A 25,065-nucleotide genomic window follows, 5' to 3' on the forward strand; every position below is an offset into this window, starting at 1 on the left:
TAATTTCTGTTAGTACATACGTACATACTGGAAAAATAATAAAAATTAAAAGGTAATGAAAAGAATAAATAATCGCGTTGTATTTTTTATAAAAAGTGAAGTTTGAGGAAATGAGAAAAAAATTGTCCATATTAATCATATAGAAATGTAATAATCGTATACAAAGTTTGATTATATGTATATAGAATATTGTAGAATTCAATTTCAATTCTACTTTTTGTAAAAAAAAAACAATGCAAAAATTATTTATAAAATTATCTTTTTAATTAATCTTATTATTTATCCGATATACGGATAGAGATTATATAAAAGAGAGAAAACATATATGAACATATTTTATATAAATTTATACATATATTTTTATATAAAAAATTTTATATAAACGGGCATATAACGATTAATTGTTCCTTCTATTCGCCTTCCACATGATCACTTACCTTGGCATATTATATACTCGAGATAAAATAAAATAAATATGTGACTTGTGCGCGATAGAAAAGTTTACATTCTTATTATACGAATGTAAATAAAGAAGTTTTAAATGCTTTATAAAGTTGTAAACAGATGCAAATACGATTCGTATATTTAAATACATAATTCAAAACATTTTTCTTTGATACTAATCTACGCTATTGTCAAATCAGAAGCGCATATCTGCCGGTGTGAGAACATTTTTACAATAAACGGAATTTTGATTAAACGAGGCAATATCGATATGTCGTGCATCTCGGCGATCCCGGCGCCGGCGATCCCCGGGATGCACAACTTCGCAGTCATCGCGGTCTCTGTCGGAGAACTTTAGAGCCATTTGTGAAATCGTCGGTACGACAAAGAGAAGCGCGGATACCTACAGGAATTGGCTATTACGGCCAAGATACCGAGAATTCACGACTTTATCAGCGTATATCGAGACGAGAGATCCCCTTCACTGGAGTAAAATTTTCTCCTTTTTAATGACGTTTCCTCGCCTTTCAACGTACGCCATTATCACGTACCGCACGAAAAAAACGTACGTAATGTACGTAAAAACTATCGCGTAATGCGTATAATTTCGATATACAGAAACATTTTAGAAACGGTAAGATTGCGTCGAACTCGCGTGAAGGAAGCGCTAGGTTTCAATTTCGCACAAAATATCCGCCGTTCGAGCGAATCACAAAGATATGGCGGTCACGTATCGCCAGTGCCAGTAATCGAGCACTTACCTTTCGAACTGTCGGACTGTCGCACCTGTCGACGCCGGATGTCCACGGGCGCGGGCCTCTCGTCTGTCACGTCGCGCCGTGTCGAAGCGGAACAGGCTTCTACGGACGATCGTCTCTCTCTTGTTTCGACACCCGCGTAATTCACACGAAACTCGAAGAACGCGACCGCGAAACAGACTGAAACTGTCTAGCCCAGTCGATAGAGCCCGAAAAAGCCGCTGAAATGGAATTAATTCCGGGAAGCGATTTTTTTTTTTACTACCCACGACCCTCCGAAACAGTAAAAAAAAATCGCTTCCCGGAATTAATTCCATTTAAAATTTAAATGTCTATCGACTGGGCTAGTCGGTCGTCGGCCGCGCGCCGGTTGCGTTTGAAAAGTAACGAATCAGCGAATGGCGAAGCCGGCCGGCGTCGGGCGAGTTCGGCGGCGCTCGGGAATCATCGGTTGCCGGCGCTGCGACTCGCGGCCGTACGGGGTTCACGAGAGTCGAAGCACGGAGCCCCGCCCTGCCTGCCGCCTGCCGCCTGCCGCCCGCCAGATCCGTGAAGGAGCAGCAGCAGCAGCAGCAGCAGCAGCTCCGCTTGCCTCGTTCCGAGTTTGAGTTTCCGTGTGTCCGGTGTTGTCGAATGAAAACAATCGCCGACGTTCGGCCGTCGTGCGTCTCGAGAGACGTTTCAAGCTGCGCGTCTCCCGCAATCGCGTACTGCCTCGGCTCGGCCCCGCGCTGTCGCGATAACGCGTAGCGGTTAGCGGTTACGGCTGCCTTCGGTCGCCGTCGTCGTTCTCGCCGTCGTGCCCGTCATCGTCGCGTCGTGCATCACGATTAACCTTAAAGAGAGCGACGGGTGCAGTGGTGGTGTTTCCCCTCCGAGGAGGTACGACGAGTAAACTCGAGTCGCCGATACTCGAGGCGAGGAGGTGTGACGAGGAAAGTGCGTAGTCATCGATGTGAGAGCCGAGCAGCCGAGAACGACGAGGAAGAGCAGAGGGAGAGAGTGCGAAAGGGGAGAGCGAGAGAGAGAGAGAGAGGGACAGCGGACAGGCCGAAGCGTCGCAAGCCGGGAATTCCGACGACCGCGGCTCCGTCAGGGAGCTCCAGGTATGTAACATTTTTGCTAGCTCGGCGTTCCGGGCTCCTCGCGGACTTCCGGATGCGCCGCTCTTCCCGGCCGGCCCTTTCGCGCGAGACTCGATAACCGCCGCGAGCCATCATGGCGGCCGCCTAGGCCTACGCTCTCTGTCAAAATCTCGCCGTTTGCCGTTCGCCGTTATTTCGATCGCTCGTTCGCCCCGACGACGTGACGCCGTCGCCGATAAACGCCGACTCCGGAGATCGCGACAGCGGAGATCAGCCTCGTAAATTCTCGCGGAATTCTCCGACGAAACTCTCCGAATCCGAATGAAGCCTTTCGCGCCCCGTGCGAGCCTGCGAGAGATCCGTTTTCTTTTTACTCTCTGTGAAAGCCGTCCCTGGGTCCACGACTCTCGCCCGTTAAACGTCGCGCTCCTTCGGTTTCACCTCGTTTGTCGCGCGACGTCGCGGTCGTAGCGCTACATTTACGACGCTCATCCGCGAGGGGATCGGTCTCGCCGCCCGCGCCGCGCCGTCGGCTGTCGGCTGCGCGAAACCGTCGGCGACCGTGTCCGGAAATAGATTGAGCGTCGCGATTACGTGGGTCTGGATGCATTATCGATGGGATCATTGATTGGAGCGGATTTCCACGAGATTGGCGCGGAGACTCGCGGTTGTATGCGTTTTAAGAGATTTGAAAAAGTGTATTCTAACCGCGATGAGTCAGAGTCGGCGATAACGAGACTCTTCCTGCGTGCCCGGTGACTTTCCTCGTCGTAGCTCGTATAGGATATTTGTGAGAGCATTCGCGAAACGTCAGTGAAATCTGTCACTTTGTTAATTCGTGCTTTCGTGCGAAATCGTTGGAATTTTTTCCACCCAGATGTGACAGCTCCTTTAATCAGTATCGACGCTATCATTAGTAAAATTGAGCTAATTTATTATTTTTATTTATTAATAATTATTTATTGATTTACTTATGTTATAGTACTTATTTATATAATCCTTGTAAGTTTTGTTAAAACGAATCACAGCATTATTCTAAATTTTTTACATTGAGTAAAAGTCTGTCGTTATACTCGTTATTGTCGTTAAGGAAAAAACGTAATGTAATATATTCGCAAAGAAGGTGGATTGCCTTGATGAGCCGCGAAATTACGCGGCGGTAATTTTCGACGTTCTCGTCTTGAGGAATGTTTGCGTGTCTCACAGTCTCGGGCACACCGGTTTTGCTTCGGCGGAGCGACGCCTATGACGTTTGTTTGACGACGACTCGGGTTATCTCGCGGCGCACAATGCGCGTAACGCGAGTCGCTTTGCATAATATATGATGTTCCCTCCCGCGAAAACAAAGTTCGTCTCTTCGCGGAGTAACTAGCGAGAGTTGGATTTTCGCGGTGTAAGAAACGCGTAGGCTGACGGGGAAAACCGTTCGCTTGTTTTCCGTGGGAAACCGAAGAGGGAAAACGTGCCTGCCGTCGACGAAAGTTTGCGGTGAGATTGGCGATTGTGACGCTGTTCAATTTAATCAGGTAGGACTAAGCTCGGTGTAATAATTGAGCAAACGATCGATCGTTAATTATGAAATTATGGCGTTTTCTTATTTGAGAATGGATTGAACGATGTGGCAATCACACATTGCTCATCTGTTAAAAATAGAACCGCTAAATTTAATGGAAATGTCACGAACAAGTTTATATAGAAATCATAAATAGGAGTGATAAAAAGTGGTTGAATAACGTGACTGATTGAGTATTTCTTGCTCCTGCTAAGATTAACTCTTAACTGGTAACTGGTAGTTTCCACTGAACCTTTTGCGAGATATTCGTTCTGAGAACGGAAAGCGTGATGCAACGCGAGATCTCTGAATTTTCTTACATAACAAGTGGCGATTATGTTCGACTTTTGTTAGCGTTAAATGTATACCTTGCTGAATTCGCATTTTTCGCATTTATCACAAGATAATATATATTTTTTTATGGGCCTTGTGGCACGAGCGACTTTATCTTCAGCTTAGTACTTTAATATATTTCAATTCTGCATTCTCTTCCATATTCGATACTTCAATAAACCTTCTTTAAATACAAAATTGTTTTGTCGCCGTTTTTAGAAGCACGAAAATTCTGACGTTTACCGGATTACATGGAACCATTCCATCGCGCGATAATTAGCTTTATCATGAGGACAGATCTCTTTCTCTCCTTTCTTTCTTTTTACCGTATTTATCACCAGAGTTTTTATCGCGGATTCTCAACCGTCTCACTTACGATCGTCTGACAGGGAAAATGACGCCCAACAGCGAAGAAAGGCGTAGCACGATCCTTCTTACGAGAGTGATCTTTGGCATTTCTCGCACAATAAACCTTAAACGACAGGTCGTGGGTTAATGATCGCAATAAGTCGAGAATAAGGAAAGATAGACGATCGATAGTAGGCGGGCGACCCGTTGTTGCCCGCCGTCGTAGCAGGTGTCAACGTTGAGATCGCTGGGACTCGAGTTTGGCGCGACAGACGAGGAGAAATGTTCGGCGACGTTCCGATCTTGGTGGGGCAACGGGAGAAAAAAGTTTCTCGCGACGCGTCACATTCCGTCTTGTAATTGGCCGGCCAATTGCCGGCCGCAGCTGTCTTAATCGGTTTTAATTGCTTCGAAATATAAAGCCGTCGTCGTCGTCGCGCGCGCGCTAAAGACAAGTGGCGTCTTGAGTTCAATTGACAGCGTTCCACTTGAGACGCGTCGGCGATGATATCGGCGTTATCGGCACTCCCGATGGGACTGAGCTGGGAATCAATTGCGTGTCGCGATAAATCGCTCATCTTTCCGCAATTCCCACGAGATTTCATCGGAACCGCAATGCGCGTTCGATAAGAAAGAAGTTTCGCGAATTTTTCCGTATATATTGACCGTATTAGCGTATAGCAACTAGTAACGCATCTCGTATCCATTCAGTTACATTCCTTTAGTTCTATTTATAGGACTATTTATAGGAAACCCTGAATTATTCCGTAAAGTCTGTCTTGACGTAAATCGATTCTTAGTTCTGGAGTCTTTGGTCTCTCGAGATGTATCTTCCGGGAAGTTTCGCAAAATTTATTCCAGCGAATTAGATTAATTCCGGTAGGATTGGATTTCTATTTAACGAAGGCGTCTCTGCCGCTATCCCTTTCACTTTGTATTGCAAATCGAACATTGTTCTCGGTTGCGCGATGTTTGCGTAGGAGGCTTAGACCCATCCAGGGCCGCTGTTACTCTATTCGCGTGTGGTTCCGTGTATAATTTCATCATTGCGGCGGATAACGTCACGTGCGCCGAACGGCGGTGGCGACGATAAGCTTTGTGCAGATGCTTCTCTCCGATAGAAAACACCCGACGCGACGGGTCCCTTAATATAGCGATCGCGGCTTACAGGACGGTTAGTAGGTCGCACTACTTATCGAATGCGAAAGGGTCAACGTATTCGAGCTGGATGATGTGTCTCGTAGTTAAACCCCTCTTTAGTCACTCTGTCGCCGGCCCTCCTCTCCTATGGGCTCACGTCCTGTTTTATCATGCCCTTCTGTTCCCTCCCTGCCAACCGTCGAGATATCGGCCCTTTTTGTAGAGAGACAGTTACTTGAACGTGAGAAAAATAAGCAGTGGTGAAAAAGGACAGAAACTTGTTTAATAATTGTCTTAATAATAATTTCCCTCGTGCACTGAGGTTCAATTTAAATTGTGTAACGTACTTTTGTTTTTCCGCGGAATTTTATATTGCGAACAAAATATTGTTCGCTTATCTCGAAGTTTTACAGTGGTTATTACATTACGCGAATTATCTTAAGCAAAACTGGGACACTGCTGACACTTGGAAAAAATCTCACAGATGCGTTTTATGCGGTTAAACGATTCTTCTTGGCACGCCTAATGACGTCACGCGACTGCATTAAACTAGGACAGGGTTTAACGCTGCAAGTTCTGCTGCAGCGTATTTGGTCGCGATAAAGTCGCCAGGATGCGATTATCGTTGGATTTAGTCTCTCGCAGATTTCGGTAAACTCGATTCACGGAGCTTTCCTGGGTGGGGAATCTGGCTCGTCGCGAAAGTCGTCGGGCTCGGACTTTCTTCTCGTGGCACTATTTTCATTCATAAAAGTAGCACCGGCGATTTCATTTTCTAGCACAGAACCACGTTCGCGGTATAAATGCCGTTCATTGATGTCGATGCTGCACGATCAATATTGTACACCAGGCCGCGTATTGAATGTAATTTACACGGTCCAGTTGCCTCGCATGCGACCAATCGAGAGTCACATGCGCATTTAGACGTGCATTTATCTTCGACCGGACGGTGCTTTTTTTTTAAATAAAATCAAATACGCTTTATCGTCCGCCTTTTTTTCGAGCAGCTCCCACGCGATGACACTTTTAAAAAAAGAAAAAAAAAGGAACGTCCCGTTGGATATTGCATTAGGTCCTAATATAGAAACGAGGACGCGTTCTTCTCCCTCGGCATCTAGAAATTAGCGGGCAATCTGCAACGCCACGCGGCCTGCTACTCCAGGTTACTTTCTGACGTCATCGCCTACCTCTTGACGTCATTCACCTGTATCTGCCTCTCACCTCGTCGCGTCGCGTCTCGGGAGATGTGCCGCATCTCCCCCACCTAGGATTCGATGACCTAAACGTGTATCGCACTTGCTACTTCTGTCTCGCTACTTCGATGAAATAACGAGACGAATGTTACTAAAAAAAAAAAAAAAAAATATGTACGCTCAAAAAAGCAAACGAGTGCGAGTTGCAGCTCGGGCGAGCCTTGATCGATCGATCGATGCACTTGCGTCACGGCGTATTTTAAGACGTCGATGATTCCGTGCCAAAGTGAGACATTAGCTCTCTATGGACTAGCGTGAGTTCAAACTAATGAACTGTAACTTGGAAGATTTAATTTCGGAGAAAGGTGAGCGGCAGTCTCTCTCTCTCCATTATTAATTTACTTCCGTCAAGACAAATATACGTACTTTGATCAGACCGAATCGGGATGTGAAGTCCGGGGGCGAAACTCAATCGAGCGACCATGAAAGTCGGGCAACCGTAAATCAGATCGTAGCTCGTATCGGGTCAGGTAGAAAATTACGGCACAAAGGTACGACAATGTCGGCTTACCGAACATGAGGATGATAAATCATAAAGCGATTAGCCAAGTAACCAGAAACATAGAACGGCAGGTGTAACGTTGGTGAACCTGCCGGTCTGTCGACCAACTGTCGCTCCGCGCGCGTTACTGCCCAACTCCCCTTTTACCCCGGTGCTCCAAAGAGCAGTCGTTTGCCAAAGGCATCGGCGACGAGTATTCGGCGTGGGGTTGAGTACTTGGCAGCCCCGCGGTTGTGTACGGTCGGGCCGAGACGCAACGGAGGCGAGGCCAGAGAGCGAAAGAGCGAGATCGTTGCATTGGACGTTGACCCGCGTGGCTCAACTGTTGCTCCCATTCGCGCATCCGGGAGTCCGCCGAAGGGAGACGACCTAGGGAAGATTTGATAATGGACGAGTTCTTCCGCCGGGCTCTCGAGTGTTTGTCGCGCGAACTTAGCCCGGAGAACGGCTATACTAATGAAATTCGTGGCGCATTGCGAGTCGTTTCTCGCGCTCGACGCTGCCTTCTTATCGGAGATGTCAAGAGCGAATTCCGATTCTCTCAAGCGGACAAAACCTTGGTTCGGGTGCGTAGATTTAGTAAAAAGGACAGTAAAAAGTTGTTAATAAATGTTCAGTCTCGAGATCGAGCCACACGATAATGAAACGTGAAGTATGTCGAGTGTATTGAACTTGAAATGTTACTCTGCCTTAAAAACTTTTTAGAATTCTATTTGAATAAAATTTTAGAAATTATTTTTTAAATCGTCGAGAAATTTGTACATAATTATTATTATGTACGAATATTATTATTAAGTTATTACAAAGGCTTTTTGTAAAGAAAGAAAATGGTATATTTTATATCCTTTTTGTTGTGAAAATAATCCTTTCGTCATTCAAAGACCGAGTTTGATTCGGCATTGACTGTCGCCGGCTGATGCTTGGCACGTTGCCATCTGTCAGCTACGATACAACGAGCTATTTTGAATGGTAGTATCGATTTGAACCAGCTTCACTTTTCGATACGGTAATTGACCAACGTCGATTCAAGGCTAATCTGCGTTTCTGATCTGAACTCCGATTGTTATCGTATCCCTAATCGACAACATGCGTCATATCAATCATCGCTGCCAATATCAACATCTCTTTAGAACGATGGGCTATGTTTTATCGTCAATCTTGTTTCATTTTTTGTCATTGTCATTAACTTGGACGACGTAATGAAATAAGATTAATAGAAGTATTCCCCGGTCACGATAACCGTGCGTCGTCTTCTTTTGCATTGCGATGATTGGCCGACGACTGTTTTCGATTATTGGATTGTTGATTGTTGTTGCTGACGACAGCAACAGCAGCAGCTCGTGCAGCAACCTGTCATCGTCGGCAGCGACGACGGCGTCCTCTTGACGCCCGGTCGGACGGTCGGTACGGCGCCAGCGTCGTCTCTCCCACTTCCCGGCGACTCGTCCTCCCGGCCGGCCTTCTCTTGAAACCACGTCCTTCCTTGGGTGTGGTTCGAGATCGTCGAGACGTCGTCCTTTCCGTCGACGAGTCGCCAGACTTGCTTTTCACGCGACTAACCGGGTTCCCCTCGTCCTAACGTCGGCGGTGCGCGGTGCGCGAGGTCCGCGATTGTCCTCCCGCGTTTGTGAATCACGCGCTCGCAGGAACAAGGACGATCGAGCAGCGAGAGCGGGCGAGTCGAACGAGTGCAAAGGGTGTGCGGATAGAAGAGAGAAAGATTGACGGCAGCGGCGAGTGGGGCGAGCTGCAACGGCGACGTTCATCGATTCGCGTTGCGCTTTCACGGTTGCGTGCGAAACGCGACGGAAAAAGCGGGTGCCCCTCTCGCTGACGTACGTGCGTGCGTACGTGTTCCTCCGCAGTGCCCCGCAAAACCCCGCGATTCGCGATTCCGAGTGGTACCTGGTACCGGAAATAAAACCGCGTCGCTAGCCCCTCCAAGGTTCTCCATCGTCGGAGAAGAGTTTTGTTTGCGCGATTCGCGTGTCGACGGGCGCAACCTGGCGGTAACGAGCGACAAGGCTTTTAACGGGGTTGTACGTCGTCTGCTTCGACCTGGTGGTGGTGGTGGTAGCGACGGTGGCGGTAGTGGTGACTCTTTCACGAGAGGTTATGTCGCTGCGGCCTCGATGACGCTCCTCTGACAGCAGTGGCGGTGACGGTGGGACGGACCGAGTGAGTTCCATCGATGCGTATAAACCTCCCTTTCCATCTCGACGCCCTCGTGAGCGAGGACGTCGTCGTCTCTTTTTTTTTCTCCTCTTTTTTTCCTCCCTACGATCGAAGCCGCCGCGGAATTCTTGCTGCTCGCTATTAGTTAGCCGGGACAATGGCGCGCGTCGTCAGAGAAAAGCGGAAGAACGATACTACGTGACGTCGTTCTTCCCTGTTGTCAATAGCACCCTTTCTCGTTATCGATAACGCGCAAAAGCCCCGAGGTTTCCGCCGACCTTTGTATTTTGGTCCCTCGACTCCGTCGCGTGAGGCGACCGCCGATTATTCATCGATGACGTTCTTATGCAGGTTGCAATACCGTTCTAAACAATCTAAACGATGGAACTGCACTTTATCTAACGTGCACGTTTCTAATTTCTTCGTTTTCGAATAAATATCTTCAAGCAAAAATGAATAAAACGTAAATTAACTCCCCGAATGATTATTTTATCTATGAAGCTGCATGAAAATGCCGGTCTCACTACTCAGTTTTATCAGTTGACCTTTTCTTTCTTTCGCTTTATACATCGATTTATTGAAAGCCAGTACATGACTTTTGTGCTATTGTTATTTCTTTTCTTTTATTGATGAGCGCTAATCTCATCAAGTTTTTATGACAGTCTATTTTACTGAATTCAATAAAAAAATTTAAATTTTTCTGACTCGCGATCTACCAATTTGTTTTTTCTGTGAGAACTCGTGATGATATATAAGACGTGAGATAACTTGTGATAAGAATTTGTGATATAGCGCGAAAATATTTCCCACGATTTTGTTCTTCTTTCCTTAGCTGCTTGCCAGATTTTTCTTAAGCATTAAAATTAGCATGGTCAAGTTAATTCGCGTTGTGTACCCTAGTTTTCAGAAAAGTGCTTGTTTTCCAGTCTCATTTGCGCGTGCGTCCAAGTTCGCATTCGCTGCCAGCTCCATTCGGAAAATGAGAACACCTCGCGTTAGATCGACAACCCTCGGTTTCCCCGGGTCACAAGATCTCGCGGAGGTGAAGGACGCCCCGCGGATCTTCGTATCCGTGATTGTTCGAACACGATTGGTTACGGTAATTTGTGAATGGCATGATAGGGAGAGAACTCTTACAACCAGGATTACGTAGTATTTGAGAAATATCCGCTTTTCTCTCGCGGGGGGAAAAATTTTAACATTTGTGGCGTCGCGTCGATAAATTCGGAAGATCTGTTTATCTGCATCTAAAAAAAAGTTGGTTGGGGCGAAAATAATCGATTATTATTTTACCATTTGTTCTATCGTGTGTCAGTAAAGGGAATATTCCGCATTTTTTAAATGTAATCTTTACATTTATGTTTGCAAAAATCGTAATAAGCATTGTAATTCTGATTTGAAAATATTTTTTAATAGGGCCATTTTTTTCCATTATTTTGTTATTCTCAACAAAATTAATAAAATATTTTGAATATTAATTAAATATTAGAATATAATAGACAAAAAAATTCCATGGAATTCTGAATAAAGAGATTCTTTTAAATAATGAAAAATATCGATGCATAAAATTATTCTCCAAATATCGATGTTATATAAATTTTTTCCACAGTAATGGAAAAGCGCGACATTTATTTTTCCAACGAAACTAGATGGCGAAAATCGTGATGTAACTTATCTGAAATGAAAGTAGCAAACACACACGTGTCAGTACTTTTCAGTCAATTATCGGTTTTCCGAGTTTATTGATATTACGTTGCAGTAACTAGTCGCACCAGCGTCAACCGATCGCTCGTCACCGTGACGGTGATGCACGTCGCGCGGATGACGTTTTTCTCGAGGAAAAATACGCACTGACGAGAACTCGAATCTCCGGAGTCGCGAGAACTCGAAGGGGAGAAAAGTCGCGATAAAAATATCAATGTGCGCCATACAACCAAAATATTTTTAGCGAGGCGATAATTATATATATGTATATTTTTTTTTATGTATTCGACATGCGTGTATGCATGATAAGAGAAGCACTCTTCCATTATTTTTCTCCGATCATTTTAATCAAAGTCGTCTAAGGCCGGATCCAACCAAGCGAACAAGCGAATGAACAAGCTTGCTTTGATGAGTGCGAAGTGCGATAGAATACATTTTACCTTTTTTTGGTACATGAATGAGAAAAGCTCGTTATACTTATACTCATGTTTGTCGTAAATGTGCGTTCGTATTTGTTCGTCCTAGCTTGATTTGGATCTATTTTAACGTGATTTATCATTCATCAGTGTAGTATCCGTGCACCGATAGTACAATCTATGAATCTTTTCCTTCAATGATAAGATACTCCAATTTATCAATTATATTATTTTTTCTAATTATAATTCTTTTCTATGCGATGTACAAGTTTTAAAATGAAATGTTGCAATCATTAATGCAGCAGAGCTTCTTCTGATTTAATATATTTTTGCTTCTCTCGCGGTAAACATAGTACCTTCTTCAATACGTGAGCGATACGAATCATTACGCGTATCTGGAAATAACTATTTATTTTTACTGGTGTGTTACATTTGAAAGCGGCACGCGTGCCAATTAGTGAGCCATACGAGCCAAACTATGATACAGCAAGCATATTTAAGTTAGAAACTTCAATTTATCATTATTAGTATATATATATAAATATAATATATGTATAAATATTTAATAGTTTCAGCAATATTCTCATGTTATCTGACTCTTTAGACTTTCTTCAGGCGTAGATTTTTGCGACACGCATGCATAAGGCCCTATTTTGTGCCGCGTGCAAAATCAACGCGATTATCTATTACTGTCATTAAGAAACCGCTGTAATTCTCGGAAGACGTTTGCGGAAGACGGCTTAGGCATGCCGCCTGTTCGTTTTACTTGAACCATCAAATGCGTTAAAATTGCGCGTCATCCGCATGAAACATAACGTTCCGTTCATCATCTGCGGTATCATGATATATGGCCGCTAATTCAACACCTTTACCTTCTTCACGGGATAAATCTTAACGTCGTGGTGAAGCAACGATGACATTTATAATTATTTTATATGACTTGACAACATTTTTAAAAGAATTTAAGTGTTTTTTTGCGAATCAAAGATACGAGTGATATTATGAATAGAAATACTTTTTAGGCTCTGTTTGTTAATCAGTTGTGACTGACCGACTTGATATTTTGTGTTTCAGAAGTGGCAACGGTTTCGTCGGGAAGTATCGAAGTTGGCGCGAGGGGCGGAGAAGTCAGCTGTGGTCTGGCTCTGGTGGTAGCGGCGGAAGCGGAAGCCGCTGCAGTAACGAAGGCAGGGGGCGAGGAGGTGGGGCCGGGTGAGGCTGGTGGTAGTCCCGATTTATTTAGGAGGAGACGCAAATTTTATCCTTGTCCCCATTTTTATTTATCTCCTTTTCTTTTACCTCTCACCTTGCCTTACGGGAGTGATAAGTTCGGGGGCGTTCGCCACCGGCCATCAAAAACGCTATCGACGGCGTGACACCGGCCCCGCATTCAGCCTTTCTCCCGCAGAGAGTAGGCATCGTAGACAGGAGTTATCGCCATCCGTCATCATCGTAGAAATTGCGTTCTGAGCCCTTCCCGACAACTCCTCTCGCACGCGCGACGTCCTAGTATCTCGGACCCGTTAACGGGTGCTCATAAGGCACGCGCGTCATCTGCCAGACATCATGAACGAGCTCGAAAGCCTTCGTCAAGAAGCGGAGACGCTGAAGAATGCCATTCGGGTAAGTACCCGCTTCTTTGCTTCGAGGTCATTGTTTCTTCCTCTTTAACTCATTAAAAAGTGTGTACATTTTAAAAATATTTTTAATTTGAAAACATTACGAATAATTTGTTAACCACCTTATTGCTATATATATTTGCGTTTATTGAAAGAAAAATTTATTAAATTATTTGCAATTATATGTCAAATATATAATCCATTAGTAATGCAACACGCTAAACATTTTAACCCTGTAATAAAGTAAAGACTTCTTAAGAGAGAAATCATCATAATTGGATCTTTTTCAACGATCGAATCGACTAATTCCTCTCTTACACCAGATTTTGCAATTTTACGTAACTCTTTTCCGGCTTTCTTTGCTCCGGACGTTAAAGTGGCTATCGTAAATTTTAACGATAGAGAGATATTTTTCTATGGCGAATGACTTTCCGTATAGTTGTGAGAATATGGAGCCGGCTAGTGGTGGTAGTAGTGTGGTGGGGTGGTAGGGCGCGGCATAACCGTCGCTTCTCTGATCAATACGCCACCATCCCTCTCTCCCTCACTCCATGTCTTGTTTCTTCTCTCGATGTATTCGTCTCTCTTTCTTCTCTGCTCCCTTTCCTGCCCTCCCCTTTTATACATGTATAAAATGCACGCGCTCGCACGGTATGCGCGGAAATATGCGCTTACCGATGAAAGAAAATAACGCTATCGACCTTGTTTGCTAATTGTTTATGACGCGTACGATTTTTTTGGGATCATGGCTTATTAAATAAAATAACCAATATGCGTAACGGATATGTATGCCGTGAATGCAATATCTAAAATATTTTTTTGTACAATGTATAACGATTTTTTGATATCAATTGATTGATAATAAATGATACTTTTGATATTTTTTTATCAGTATCATACAATTAATTTATCTGAAATTATTTTATCGAGAAATAAATATTAACATCGATTAAATATACGGTAAGTTACGATAAAAATTTATTATAAAACGAATTGCGGAGTAGCGCGGTCTTATTTTAGAAATCATTTAACAATGGTCTTGTATATACATCTTTAGTATATCTTTAGCACTAAAGGCAAAGAGTTATATCCAATATACTCTAGTATTAAGTCACTTTAAGTACTACTGTATTATAATCCAATTTTAAAGGTCAGTCCAAAGGCAGTGCGGCATAATATCGCGGAGTAAAGACACGCGAGCACCATTGACAATTCAACGAAATTTTCTTCCTCATCCCACGTATTTCCTTTTTCTAATTCCTTGAATTTCATGAAAATTTTCAGCATTTTATTTAATTCAACAACATGTTCGGTCGTGATCGTCGTTTGACCTTTTGTGCTGAACTCGTGTATACGCGGGCATGACATTAAACGAAGTTTTCACGTGGAATTTATTAAATTTTCGCGACGATGTGTATATTCACTACGGATGTGTGTGTTCCAATTAAGATGCTGCTTCAACGTGAAATCTCGAAACTTTAATTATCATTGAATAACATGGCGGTGTTCAGATAAGATTTCCTCGTCATACTTTACTTACGCAGCTAACAATAACGAATAATTACATGCGATACGACGGTCTCTTTCTTATCACGAGCTTTCTTATCGTAAGCTTTATCGCGTGTGTTAGGGATCAAACGCGAGAAACAGATCCCGACGCAAATTTACAAATTTGTCTGTGATCTCATGCCGCAGGATGCCAGGAAAGCAGCATGCGACACGTCCTTGGCCCAGGCCACATCGGGCATGGAACCTATCGGTCGCATACAAATGCGAACGAGACGTACGCTTCGCGGTCACTTAGCTAAAATTTATGCGATGCACTGGGGAAGTGACTCGAGGTATGACGTTAAATGCAAACACGATGATTCGATGACGATTAGCAAAACTGTTGGTCATTTTAACGTGAAATTTTAGTAACAGTAGTAGTGAATTTTGAGATGAAGGAGGATTTAAGAAAATAGAAAAGTACATATTTATAGATAGAAATAGATCTTTATTTTACGATATTCTAAAATATGATAGCCATACAAAATTATTCAAATAGAGGAAATTTCTTTTCATTGCGTTAAGTTTTTATTAGTGTACATTTTATTTCTTATGCGTAGGAACCTAGTCTCCGCATCGCAAGATGGCAAACTGATCGTTTGGGATAGTTATACTACCAATAAGGTTCACGCGATCCCATTACGGTCATCATGGGTAATGACTTGTGCGTACGCTCCCTCGGGTAGTTATGTGGCGTGCGGTGGATTGGACAATATCTGTTCCATCTATAGTCTTAAAACTAGGGAAGGGAATGTGCGGGTGAGCAGAGAACTTCCGGGTCACACTGGATACTTGTCCTGCTGTCGATTCTATGACGACAACCAAATCGTCACCAGCTCCGGCGACATGTCTTGGTAAGTATTACCTAGAGATTTGTGACAGACGACCGGGGAAATTACTCTATGTGTAACAAAAAAATCCTATATCCTCCATATTCTAAACCATCTTTGCAAGACGAAATAAAATATAAATATATAAAATATATGAAAATTTCAATTTCTCTCTCTCGCTTTATTCGTCTCTTATATTTTCTAATTCAGAAGAATTAAAGTATCACAAATACGTTTACGTAATCGACGTACGTTTTATGAAACGCAAATCATTGCGTTTAGCAAATTTAATAAAATTCAATAAAAATATATTGAAAGTGACAAAAATTTAATTTCCTTCTCCTCTTCCTACTCCCAAATCTTTTCCATTATTGATCCTGATGAAGACTCCTGAAGATTATGGAGCGAACTAGAACGCTGAATTGTTCTGATACAGTGCTTTATGGGACATCGAAACCGGCCAGCAGTGCACCTCGTTTATCGGGCACACTGGCGATGTGATGTCTCTGTCGTTGGCACACGATACACGCACCTTCGTGTCTGGTGCGTGCGACGCCAGCGCGAAGTTGTGGGACATTCGTGAAGGCTCCTGTAAGCAGACCTTCCCGGGTCACGAGAGTGACATAAACGCCGTCACGGTGAGACGTTAAGATATTACGTTAAAAAATTAGAAGAACTACCGTTTCGTAACGGTAGTATCAGTGCATTTTCGAGAAAAGTTTAGTTAAGGATTAACTTATTAATTTGGACATATTATTTACAGTTCTTCCCGAATGGATACGCTTTCGCAACGGGATCGGACGACGCGACCTGCAGACTTTTCGACATTAGGGCGGACCAGGAACTCGCGATGTACAGTCACGACAATATCATTTGCGGTATCACCAGTGTAGCTTTCAGCAAGAGCGGTAGATTATTGCTGGCGGGCTACGACGATTTTAACTGTAACGTTTGGGATTCTATGAAGACGGAGCGAGCTGGTAGGTTGACGGTATTTCACGAGTCTCCTCAAGAGAGAAGAGAAATTTTATTCGAGGCCCTTCTCTCAATAATTATTTTCATGTTTGCTCTTTCTAACGATTTTGACCGTTGGAATAAAAGATAATGTTGTTTTTACTATTTTTAAAAAATATTTGCCATGATTGTTTTCTAGGAATTCTTGCTGGGCATGACAATCGCGTGTCTTGTCTTGGCGTTACGGAAGACGGCATGGCGGTAGCGACAGGCTCCTGGGATTCGTTCCTACGCATTTGGAACTAACTTGGGGCTCTCCCCAGGACGTTCCTTCAAAGAACCAACAGTCAACCAATTTACAGCATAAGAATCAAGTACCACCATCTGACTACCGAGCAAGTCGACGTGCCAGCAGCCACGACGCTGGCAAAAAATCCGCCAGGTTCACCAGAGTTGACGCTGATCAGAAACTTTGGATGCCGGATTAGCAGCAGTAGCAGCAGCAATGGCAGCAGTAGCAGCAACAATAACAATTACGATCGTATCAAGAGCCATGATAGCAGCGACAACAGCAACGGCGTCGATTTCAAGAACGTTTTGGATTGTGGTGGTAAAAAAGATTCCCGCGGCAAGCGCATCGTAGTTGACTTGACTTGGCGACGTGGTAAAGTCGGCGATAAGGACCACGAATATCAACGCTTCTAGGAAGAATTGGCTCGAGTTGGATCGAATACGAAGACACATTGCGGCAAAAGATCGCGCAGCGAAGGACGAGATGTAAGAATGGAGAATGAGCGCCGACAACAAGGCCGACAGTTAAGAACTCTGCGGTATTGGGCGCGCACTTTCTTTTTATCCTCCCCTTTCTCAAGGACTTTCTTCGCGAACCTTCGAGAGGCACGTGCTGTTTCACTTGATAGTTCTTTTCCCACGGGGGTACTCCCAGTCGAGGATTTCGAAGTTCGAAGGACGACAATCTCGCGCCGACGATCGTCAAGAGATTTCCATCTCGAACCAAGGTTCAAGCGTTCACTGCCGAGAAAACGTTGTCAACGGTTACTCCGGCGGTTAGCTACAGATTATTTCTCCCATACGCGAAACGAGATTTTATCGAGCATGATACGATACGTAATCGTAATATTGCGTCGCGACTCAAAGATGAGAGAGACGAGCACAGCCAAGCTCACAATAGTCCCGTAATGATGCGTTTGAGTTTATATGGCGCACATTGAACGCACATGTGTATCGATGGAGATTCACGACGCGAATTGCATACACCTGCACGCGAAAATGGAGGAACGGCGCGGATCGTTCAGCAGCCTCGAGATACATTTAATTCGCATATACTCGTCACGCGAGCTTTGCCCTCGTGCACGAGCACCGAGTGATCGAGCAGAAAAGAGCGCTATATATACATATATATATGAAATGAGATGAGATGATCACTTTTCTTACCATAAAATACGCCGACTTCGCACCACTTACTATTATTACTATTACTAGCACCACAACCCTCTTGATTGATTTCGTAGATATATCGTTATTTATTTTGTATAGACCTCTGCCATAGGCCGCTCCGCGTCAACGTTTTTTGCGAGTGTAAGAGCGACTGAGCATGTTGTAAAAGAGATCGAACGAGAGAGTTGTGAGAACGAGAGACGCGCGGCCAATTGTCAATCAAAAAAAGAAAACGAGACACGAAATGCGTGGATAAATGAAACAAATTCTGAATATAGAACATAGTTGCTCTTTCGATAAATAATTCGATTCATCGGGACGTTGACGTCCACGAGAGAAGTACGAGAATTCGAGGAGCGATATATTAGAGTTCGGGAGAAAACAATAGTTTCGTCTGCTTTTGCAGCGCGAACGCGTTAAAATCGTATGAAATGACTGGCCAGCGTAAAGTGTCGAGTACGTTTAATGTAATGTGTAATCGTTTAGTTCATAGCGTCTATACCTGAACCTTCTCTCCCCGTCCTCTATCCAATTATCTCTGATTATGGCGAGAAGGTGAAGAAGAATTGATCCCCGGCTGTCGTCTCGGCGATATCTCTTCCCCACTGTCGATTGAACGCCAATCAATCCTCGTGCACGAGGCGGGCACGTGCTCTCGATCGAAAGAGTCGTGCTAAAAGTACCTTTGAAATAGGACCCAAAGAATCCCAGGCTAATAAAAAGGACCGCGAGACTAAGCTTTCTCTCCTCCCCTTGTCATTATTATCTTTTTTGATACTTTTTGTTTATCGCATTTTGTTTGTCACGGTCTTTTTCATAAACATGTAAGTACGTATTTTTTTCGATAGCTTTTTGTATAACTTTCACCTATATCCCTCTTTTCCGCGCTGTCACTACTTATCTTTCCTTCCTTTCATCTCCTACCTTTTTTTGTCAGAAATAAATGTTGAAACTGTGTATGCATTTAAAATAATATTAATGATAATAATTATAATATTAATATTAACGATGATCGTAATTTATAATTATTAATATTTAATATATAAGTACATAAGATCGATGGTTTTTCTTAATATTGCAGGATTATATGGTCCAATCGCCTTCCGGCAACCACGTTCCAACAGTGTTTTTTTTAAATTTCTTTTTTTAAGAATTTTGTACATTCACCACACACATACACACACAAATATATGTAGTTAATTGCGTGATGCGCTTTTTATTTGTGGTAAACGAATACCTTAATTCGATAGGAGTTCCATGAATCTTTGTTTTAATTATAAATAAAATATATAATTTATATATACGAAAAGTTGTTGTGTATCACGATAAAAATTATGGGATGCGTCGGTTGCTAAAATCGGGAAAATTGAGAGAAAAAGACGTGGATTCCGGAAAGCGACTATCGAAAAATTTCTTTCCCAGTGAAAAAAAAAATGTAATCTGGCTATGGAGCAAGCGAGCATTAATCTCCGACGATTTTCGAGAGATGTTGCAAACTTCGAACATTCGAATTTCGTAAAATCGGTTTTTTTTAGACGTATGTATAAAAACTAATCTCGCTTACGTGCTTTATACTTGTTAGATATCAAACGGGCAAAAGATCTTTCTCCGTCTCGAAAGAGAAGATCCTTGTTCCTTCGATTCTTTGTATTATTAAGAATTCTTCCCAAGTTCGATGCGAGATCGGGCGCTACGTTAAAAATGCGAGATAGAAACGCGAGTAAAGCGCCCGCTTTTCGATACTTTCAATATAACTTTGAAACGAAAGAAGGAATAATCTTAGAGCAGAGAATTACGAAGGAATAGGAAACTTTAGTGAGCAGACTAATGGAAACAGATCTGTGCTTTTTGCATTTCACGATTCCGTGGCTTCTCCAAGGGGGCTCTTTCTTCTTTTTGTACCTTGAAGCCTGAAACGATATGGTTTCTTATTTTTGGTACAAATATGAAAAAAGTCTTATTATCTGGCGAGTAACGTAAAATTGACAAATTATCAAGCCTCTAGTCATATTAATGGTATGCGCGTAAAAAATGAAAGAAGACCTGCAGGTAAATCTGTAAGCAGAAATAATTTTTTTAAACGTATCCTTGTTCGCGCAAATAAGCTTGCGTATGTTGACTTTAACTATTTAATTTATTTTTCTTTTTCGAAAATATGGCACACATGGTAGATAAATTGCGACGCAGGAGGAAAAATCACGGCATAAAAACAGCTCTGATGAAATCAGCCTTTTCTTTTCCTCTCTTTTTCGAGCTTTTAAGAATATAAAGAAAATAAAAATATTTGGAAAGAATTAAACGTGGCGTTATTTTTCCGTTATTTTTTTTTTACCGCTTCTTCCCCCGCTTTCTGTTTCCTCCCTTCGTAAGTGACGCATTCGCGTGTCTTATGATTTCGTTATCCTGACATTTTTTTGCGTTTTGGTCTTGAACACGAGGAACCTTCTTTTCTTTCGCTACGTATTCGTTAATATCGTAAAACAGTGCCCTGCTAAGACGAGGTCCTACAAGATTATGGCGTCCGATATTGGGTCCTATTTCAATTATAGAATAACCACGTCACTAGTGTATACGCGTACATGTAGTTAAAAAAAGGGGGAAAGGAGGAAAGAAAGGGAAGAAACGTGAAGAATGTGCCGACGACACTTTCGTGACTTGTTTTACGATGGACGACGAGAAGCCGTCGGGAATACTGCCTCTTTCAAGTTATTGCACAAAAAAAAGAATACATTACGATATATAATTCGTGTATTATACATAAAACACACATTAAATAACGTGCAAGCCAATGTTAAAGTTTAAAAAAAGAAATACGCAAGAGGACGTGGCCGTGCGAAACAACTAATTGTAAGACGTGGAGTGAAAAGTGTATCGATGAAGATCGAGTGAAGATTATATTAGTGAACATTATTCGATAGGAATGTACATTCACTCAACAACTGAATATTGAGAGCGAGACACGTCTTTACTGTTAAATGGTAGATAGTTACAAATATTTCATCACTTTTTTATATATAAAAAATATATATACGTATATAAATAATGATAATTAATCACTATTGACGGTTAGCCTAGGTCATTCGCCTATAGTCACTTTGCCACAGAGGACATTACCACGAGGCACGTGAATATTCGAAGTATTGATTTTCTTCGTTGATAAATCGCTTCTTGTTTACGACATAATTACGTTATATCTCGTGGATGTCCCTGTCGCAGAACTCATCATCATTCGTATGATAAGAAGAATTGTTTCGGAAGAGATCTGTTGAGGAAAGACGAATTTCGTCGAGTTATAGCGATGGATAATCATTATATTTGAATCAGGGATAAATTTCAAAATTTTTCTTTACCCTATTATCAAATCATTCCATTCCATCTAAATGTTTTAAATATGAAGAGAGGTGTCTGTACACATACAAGCAATTACATTTATTTCTATTGTAATGAATAATTATGTTGTCTTTCGATATTACATCTTTATTTGAACTTTCATCGTAACGTATTGTCCAATAATACTCTGCAGTAGAAAAGCTTGCGCGAAAATTAATCCAGAACTAATTATTTCGAGCACAAAAGTTATCTGTCCGCTTGATTGGCCATTGGATAGATCGTTCAGATAGAAAAATAAAATAAAGGTATCTTTTTACATATATATATATATATACACACACATACACATAATTACATTTTTATGCTGTAACAAGCTACGTTGGCTTTCAATATCGCATCTATTTACTTAAACTTTCGCCGGAAAATTTACCACAGTAATATGACATCCAAGATAACATTCCGCAATAGTGAAACAATCTCACGCGAGGAACAACCTAGAGATGATTTTTTCGAGCATATGGAAGTCATCTACACACGTTCATTGATCATCAAATAGATCAGACGTAGAAAATGGAGCGATGTAACCCGTTTATTATTGAATATGATTGAAAGGATGCAGTTTTGCGTACAATTAGGAATCATTAGAAGTTACCTCAGAATGTGATTGTATCTATTTCTCCTGTCTTGCGGCTTCTAAAGTGACATGAAATGAAAATCGCGCCGGACGAATAGGGGCGTTTGATTAATTATTTTATTTCGAAAAATTGCATAATTTGTACATACATGAACGAGTACGTGAAAATCGCTTGGCCCTCTCTCTTGTACGTTTTTCTCTGTGCAATTTAATAAAAGGAAACCGCGATAAAAATTGTTTTCACGAGAATATCGTTGCAAGTAAATAAATGTTTTAAAGATTTATTTGTTATTTGCGTTTTGTTGTAAAGAATTTATTACATTCGAGCGCTCGATTGATATGCTCAGAGAAACATCATCGCAAACCCGGTGTCAAGAAGACGACGAGTATAACGAGGGCCACGTTTGCATAGTGTTCGATAATATATTTCAATTTTAATGTCCTAAGTCGTTATAGTTATCGGCGAGTTTTTTTAAACGCAGATACGTAAATATACCTAAGAGGATGTGCAAACGCAAATTCTTCTAAGCGAATTTGAGAACATGAGCTTTTGTTACTTCATATATTAATAGCGTGAACTCGATTCCCCTTCACAGCGTTTCTCATTAACATATTCGCGTGATTCGAAATTCTAATGAGAGAATGAAATTTTTATGAGCTTCATCACTGAGACGTTATGGTTTTGTAAAGTTTCCTTTAGACACGCCTTAAATCGTCTAACGATTTTTACGTGATTTTATTGTAAATCTAGTGTTATGAAAGTCTGGTGCATTCGATCTGCAATCATGAAGGAGAAAAGCGAGGAATTGGTGAACTTGCTATATTTTTGTGCACTTTAATTTTTTCACGCTTCTTAACGTAATTAAATATTGACGAGACGGTATATAATCCTATTGAAAATAAAAAAGATATATTTTAACAAGATAGTTAATGTCATTCATCAACGATATTCGGAACATATCTTTGGACTAAAAATATTGTTTCTGCATTTTTTCTTCATATAAAATTAATAGAGATAAACAGTACAGTTGTTGGCCACTCTACTGAATGACTGGCTACATTTAAAAAAATTAAAGATTATAAAGAAATACAATTAAAATGTTTTTAATTATAAATACAAAAATATTTAATACTCTTCTTTAAATATTTTTGTATTTATAATTAAAAGCATTTTAATTGTATTTCTTTATAATCTTTAATTTTTTAAAATGTAGCCAATCATTCAGTGGAGTGGCCAACAACTGTACTGTTTATCCCTATTGCTTTATTTACCTTTTTTCCATCTCCAGTTTTTCGCGATGTTACAATCACAATCTTACTTATAAAACAATTATAAATCAAAGTACAAAGTTTGCCAGAATTTATCCGCGAAAACTTATAAATCGCGCTCTTTTATGAAATAAAAATGCATCGCTTTTAATTATTAAGTTACGACGAAGCTTCGTCCGAACCGGGAACAAGTATGAAAAAAGTATGAAGGAAGAAAGGAGAGCGAGGGAGGATTTATTTTTATTGCATCAGAGCAAAAGACTGACGCGTTTTTCAGTGTCAAAGTAATAAACAATCTCTTGTAATAAAAATCAAATTGCAAAATAAAAAAAATGGAAATGCGACAGGTGTGACAAAGTTTTGTTGCTTTTACTTCGTGATTGCAAATTAGGGTAACCGACATTAAGTCTGGTACTGCATCGAGGACAATTGCTTCTTTTATATTCTCGTTTGAGAAACAAAGCGGGTAATAAGAAGCATGTTTTCCCATAAAGGCGCCGTTCGATTTTGATATCGACGAAACTGTACGTATTCGACGATGAAGTTGACGACGACCCCTACAATAAGGGACAAAAGAAAGAATAAAATCGGTAAAAACTTTCCAATTTTTGGAAAGAGAAACTTAGTACGTAAGATACTCTCTGTAACAAGCTCTGTAATGTAAACCATAAGTCGTAAGGTGTAAGGACTGTAACGCATTAAATAATCATTAACCACGACGGTTAACAACCATAAATATGATCGCGATAACGATACGATAGTACGAGGAGATAAACCCAAAGAGGCGTGCAAGTGTCGATAAAGAGCCGATCGATGAATGACGACAAGAGTCACATATTCGCACAAACAGAAACCTAATCCTTGAATCGTCGCGCGATTCTCTTATTCTCGATCATTGATCCGCTCTTGGTTGACACTCGATACGTTCCGAAGAATAATTTACAATTATAGGGAGCAAACGAGAGTGCGAGCGAGAGAGAAGAAGCGCACGAGAACTCATAATACTACATAAGGGTGGTGAGTGTGAGGAGAAGAAAACAAAGATACAAAAAAAGAAGAAAAAAACAAACAAGATACCAAATTTGATTTTTGCGTGCCTGTGCGAAGGAGCGAGGTGATATATACGTGCATATTTATAAATCTATTACTATAAACGATCCTAGCGGAAATGTAATCCTTACGTTTGTTTGGGACGAAGGAGGGGTATACTATACATTCGTATATATCCCCTGCATAAACAAAAAACGAAATGGAGTACGGGAAGTGATAAAGACGAAAGAAGTTTGACGACGAAGGGGGAACAGTTTCGTTACACGCGGTATCATTCTATATGAATATATTATAATATCAAGAGCTTCTTGCCAAGTGACAAGGTGATAGCTTCTGCAGGAATAAACGATCCGAGATCCATCTGGGATCTGTTTGGAAGCCATAGGCTGACAAGAGAGAGAGAGAGAGAGAGAGAGGCGGCGACGGTAAAGATATAATATATTTAATAACGTGACAGAGATTACCATTTCTTTCGCGTGCGACCGGTTATCATTGCACATAATTACGGATTAATTATTATTACTATTATTAATTATGGTTCATCGACATCACCGCCATCGTCATTATTATGATTATTATTATTATATAATTGATGTGAGTGTGGACACAAAAATAAAGTGTACGTAGTAGAAGGTCGATCCATTCCACCACCTGCCGTTTCTT

The 25,065-nt window shown here is 41.6% G+C and overlaps 1 protein-coding gene across 3 annotated transcripts; it reads left to right on the forward strand.

The window, feature by feature from the left end:
• Positions 1–1,634: 1,634 nt before the first annotated feature.
• On the forward strand, positions 1,635–25,038 carry Gbeta13f (guanine nucleotide-binding protein subunit beta-1). Of its 3 annotated transcripts, none has more exons than XM_071781143.1 (7): positions 1,635–2,308; positions 12,785–13,333; positions 15,025–15,170; positions 15,438–15,731; positions 16,144–16,345; positions 16,471–16,687; positions 16,861–25,038. In XM_071781143.1, the coding sequence occupies exons 2-7, from the start codon at positions 13,277–13,279 to the stop codon at positions 16,965–16,967; spliced, it is 1,023 nt and encodes a 340-aa protein (XP_071637244.1). In that variant the 5' UTR covers positions 1,635–2,308; positions 12,785–13,276; the 3' UTR covers positions 16,968–25,038. The 3 variants fall into 3 exon arrangements, with proteins under 3 accessions (XP_071637244.1, XP_071637246.1, XP_071637245.1); XM_071781145.1 differs by lacking the exon at positions 1,635–2,308 and adding an exon at positions 3,504–3,813; XM_071781144.1 differs by lacking the exon at positions 1,635–2,308 and adding an exon at positions 8,905–9,593.
• Positions 25,039–25,065: the final 27 nt, after the last annotated feature.

This window comes from Temnothorax longispinosus, chromosome 6 (genome assembly GCF_030848805.1).
Source record: "Temnothorax longispinosus isolate EJ_2023e chromosome 6, Tlon_JGU_v1, whole genome shotgun sequence".
Lineage (NCBI taxonomy): Eukaryota > Metazoa > Arthropoda > Insecta > Hymenoptera > Formicidae > Temnothorax > Temnothorax longispinosus.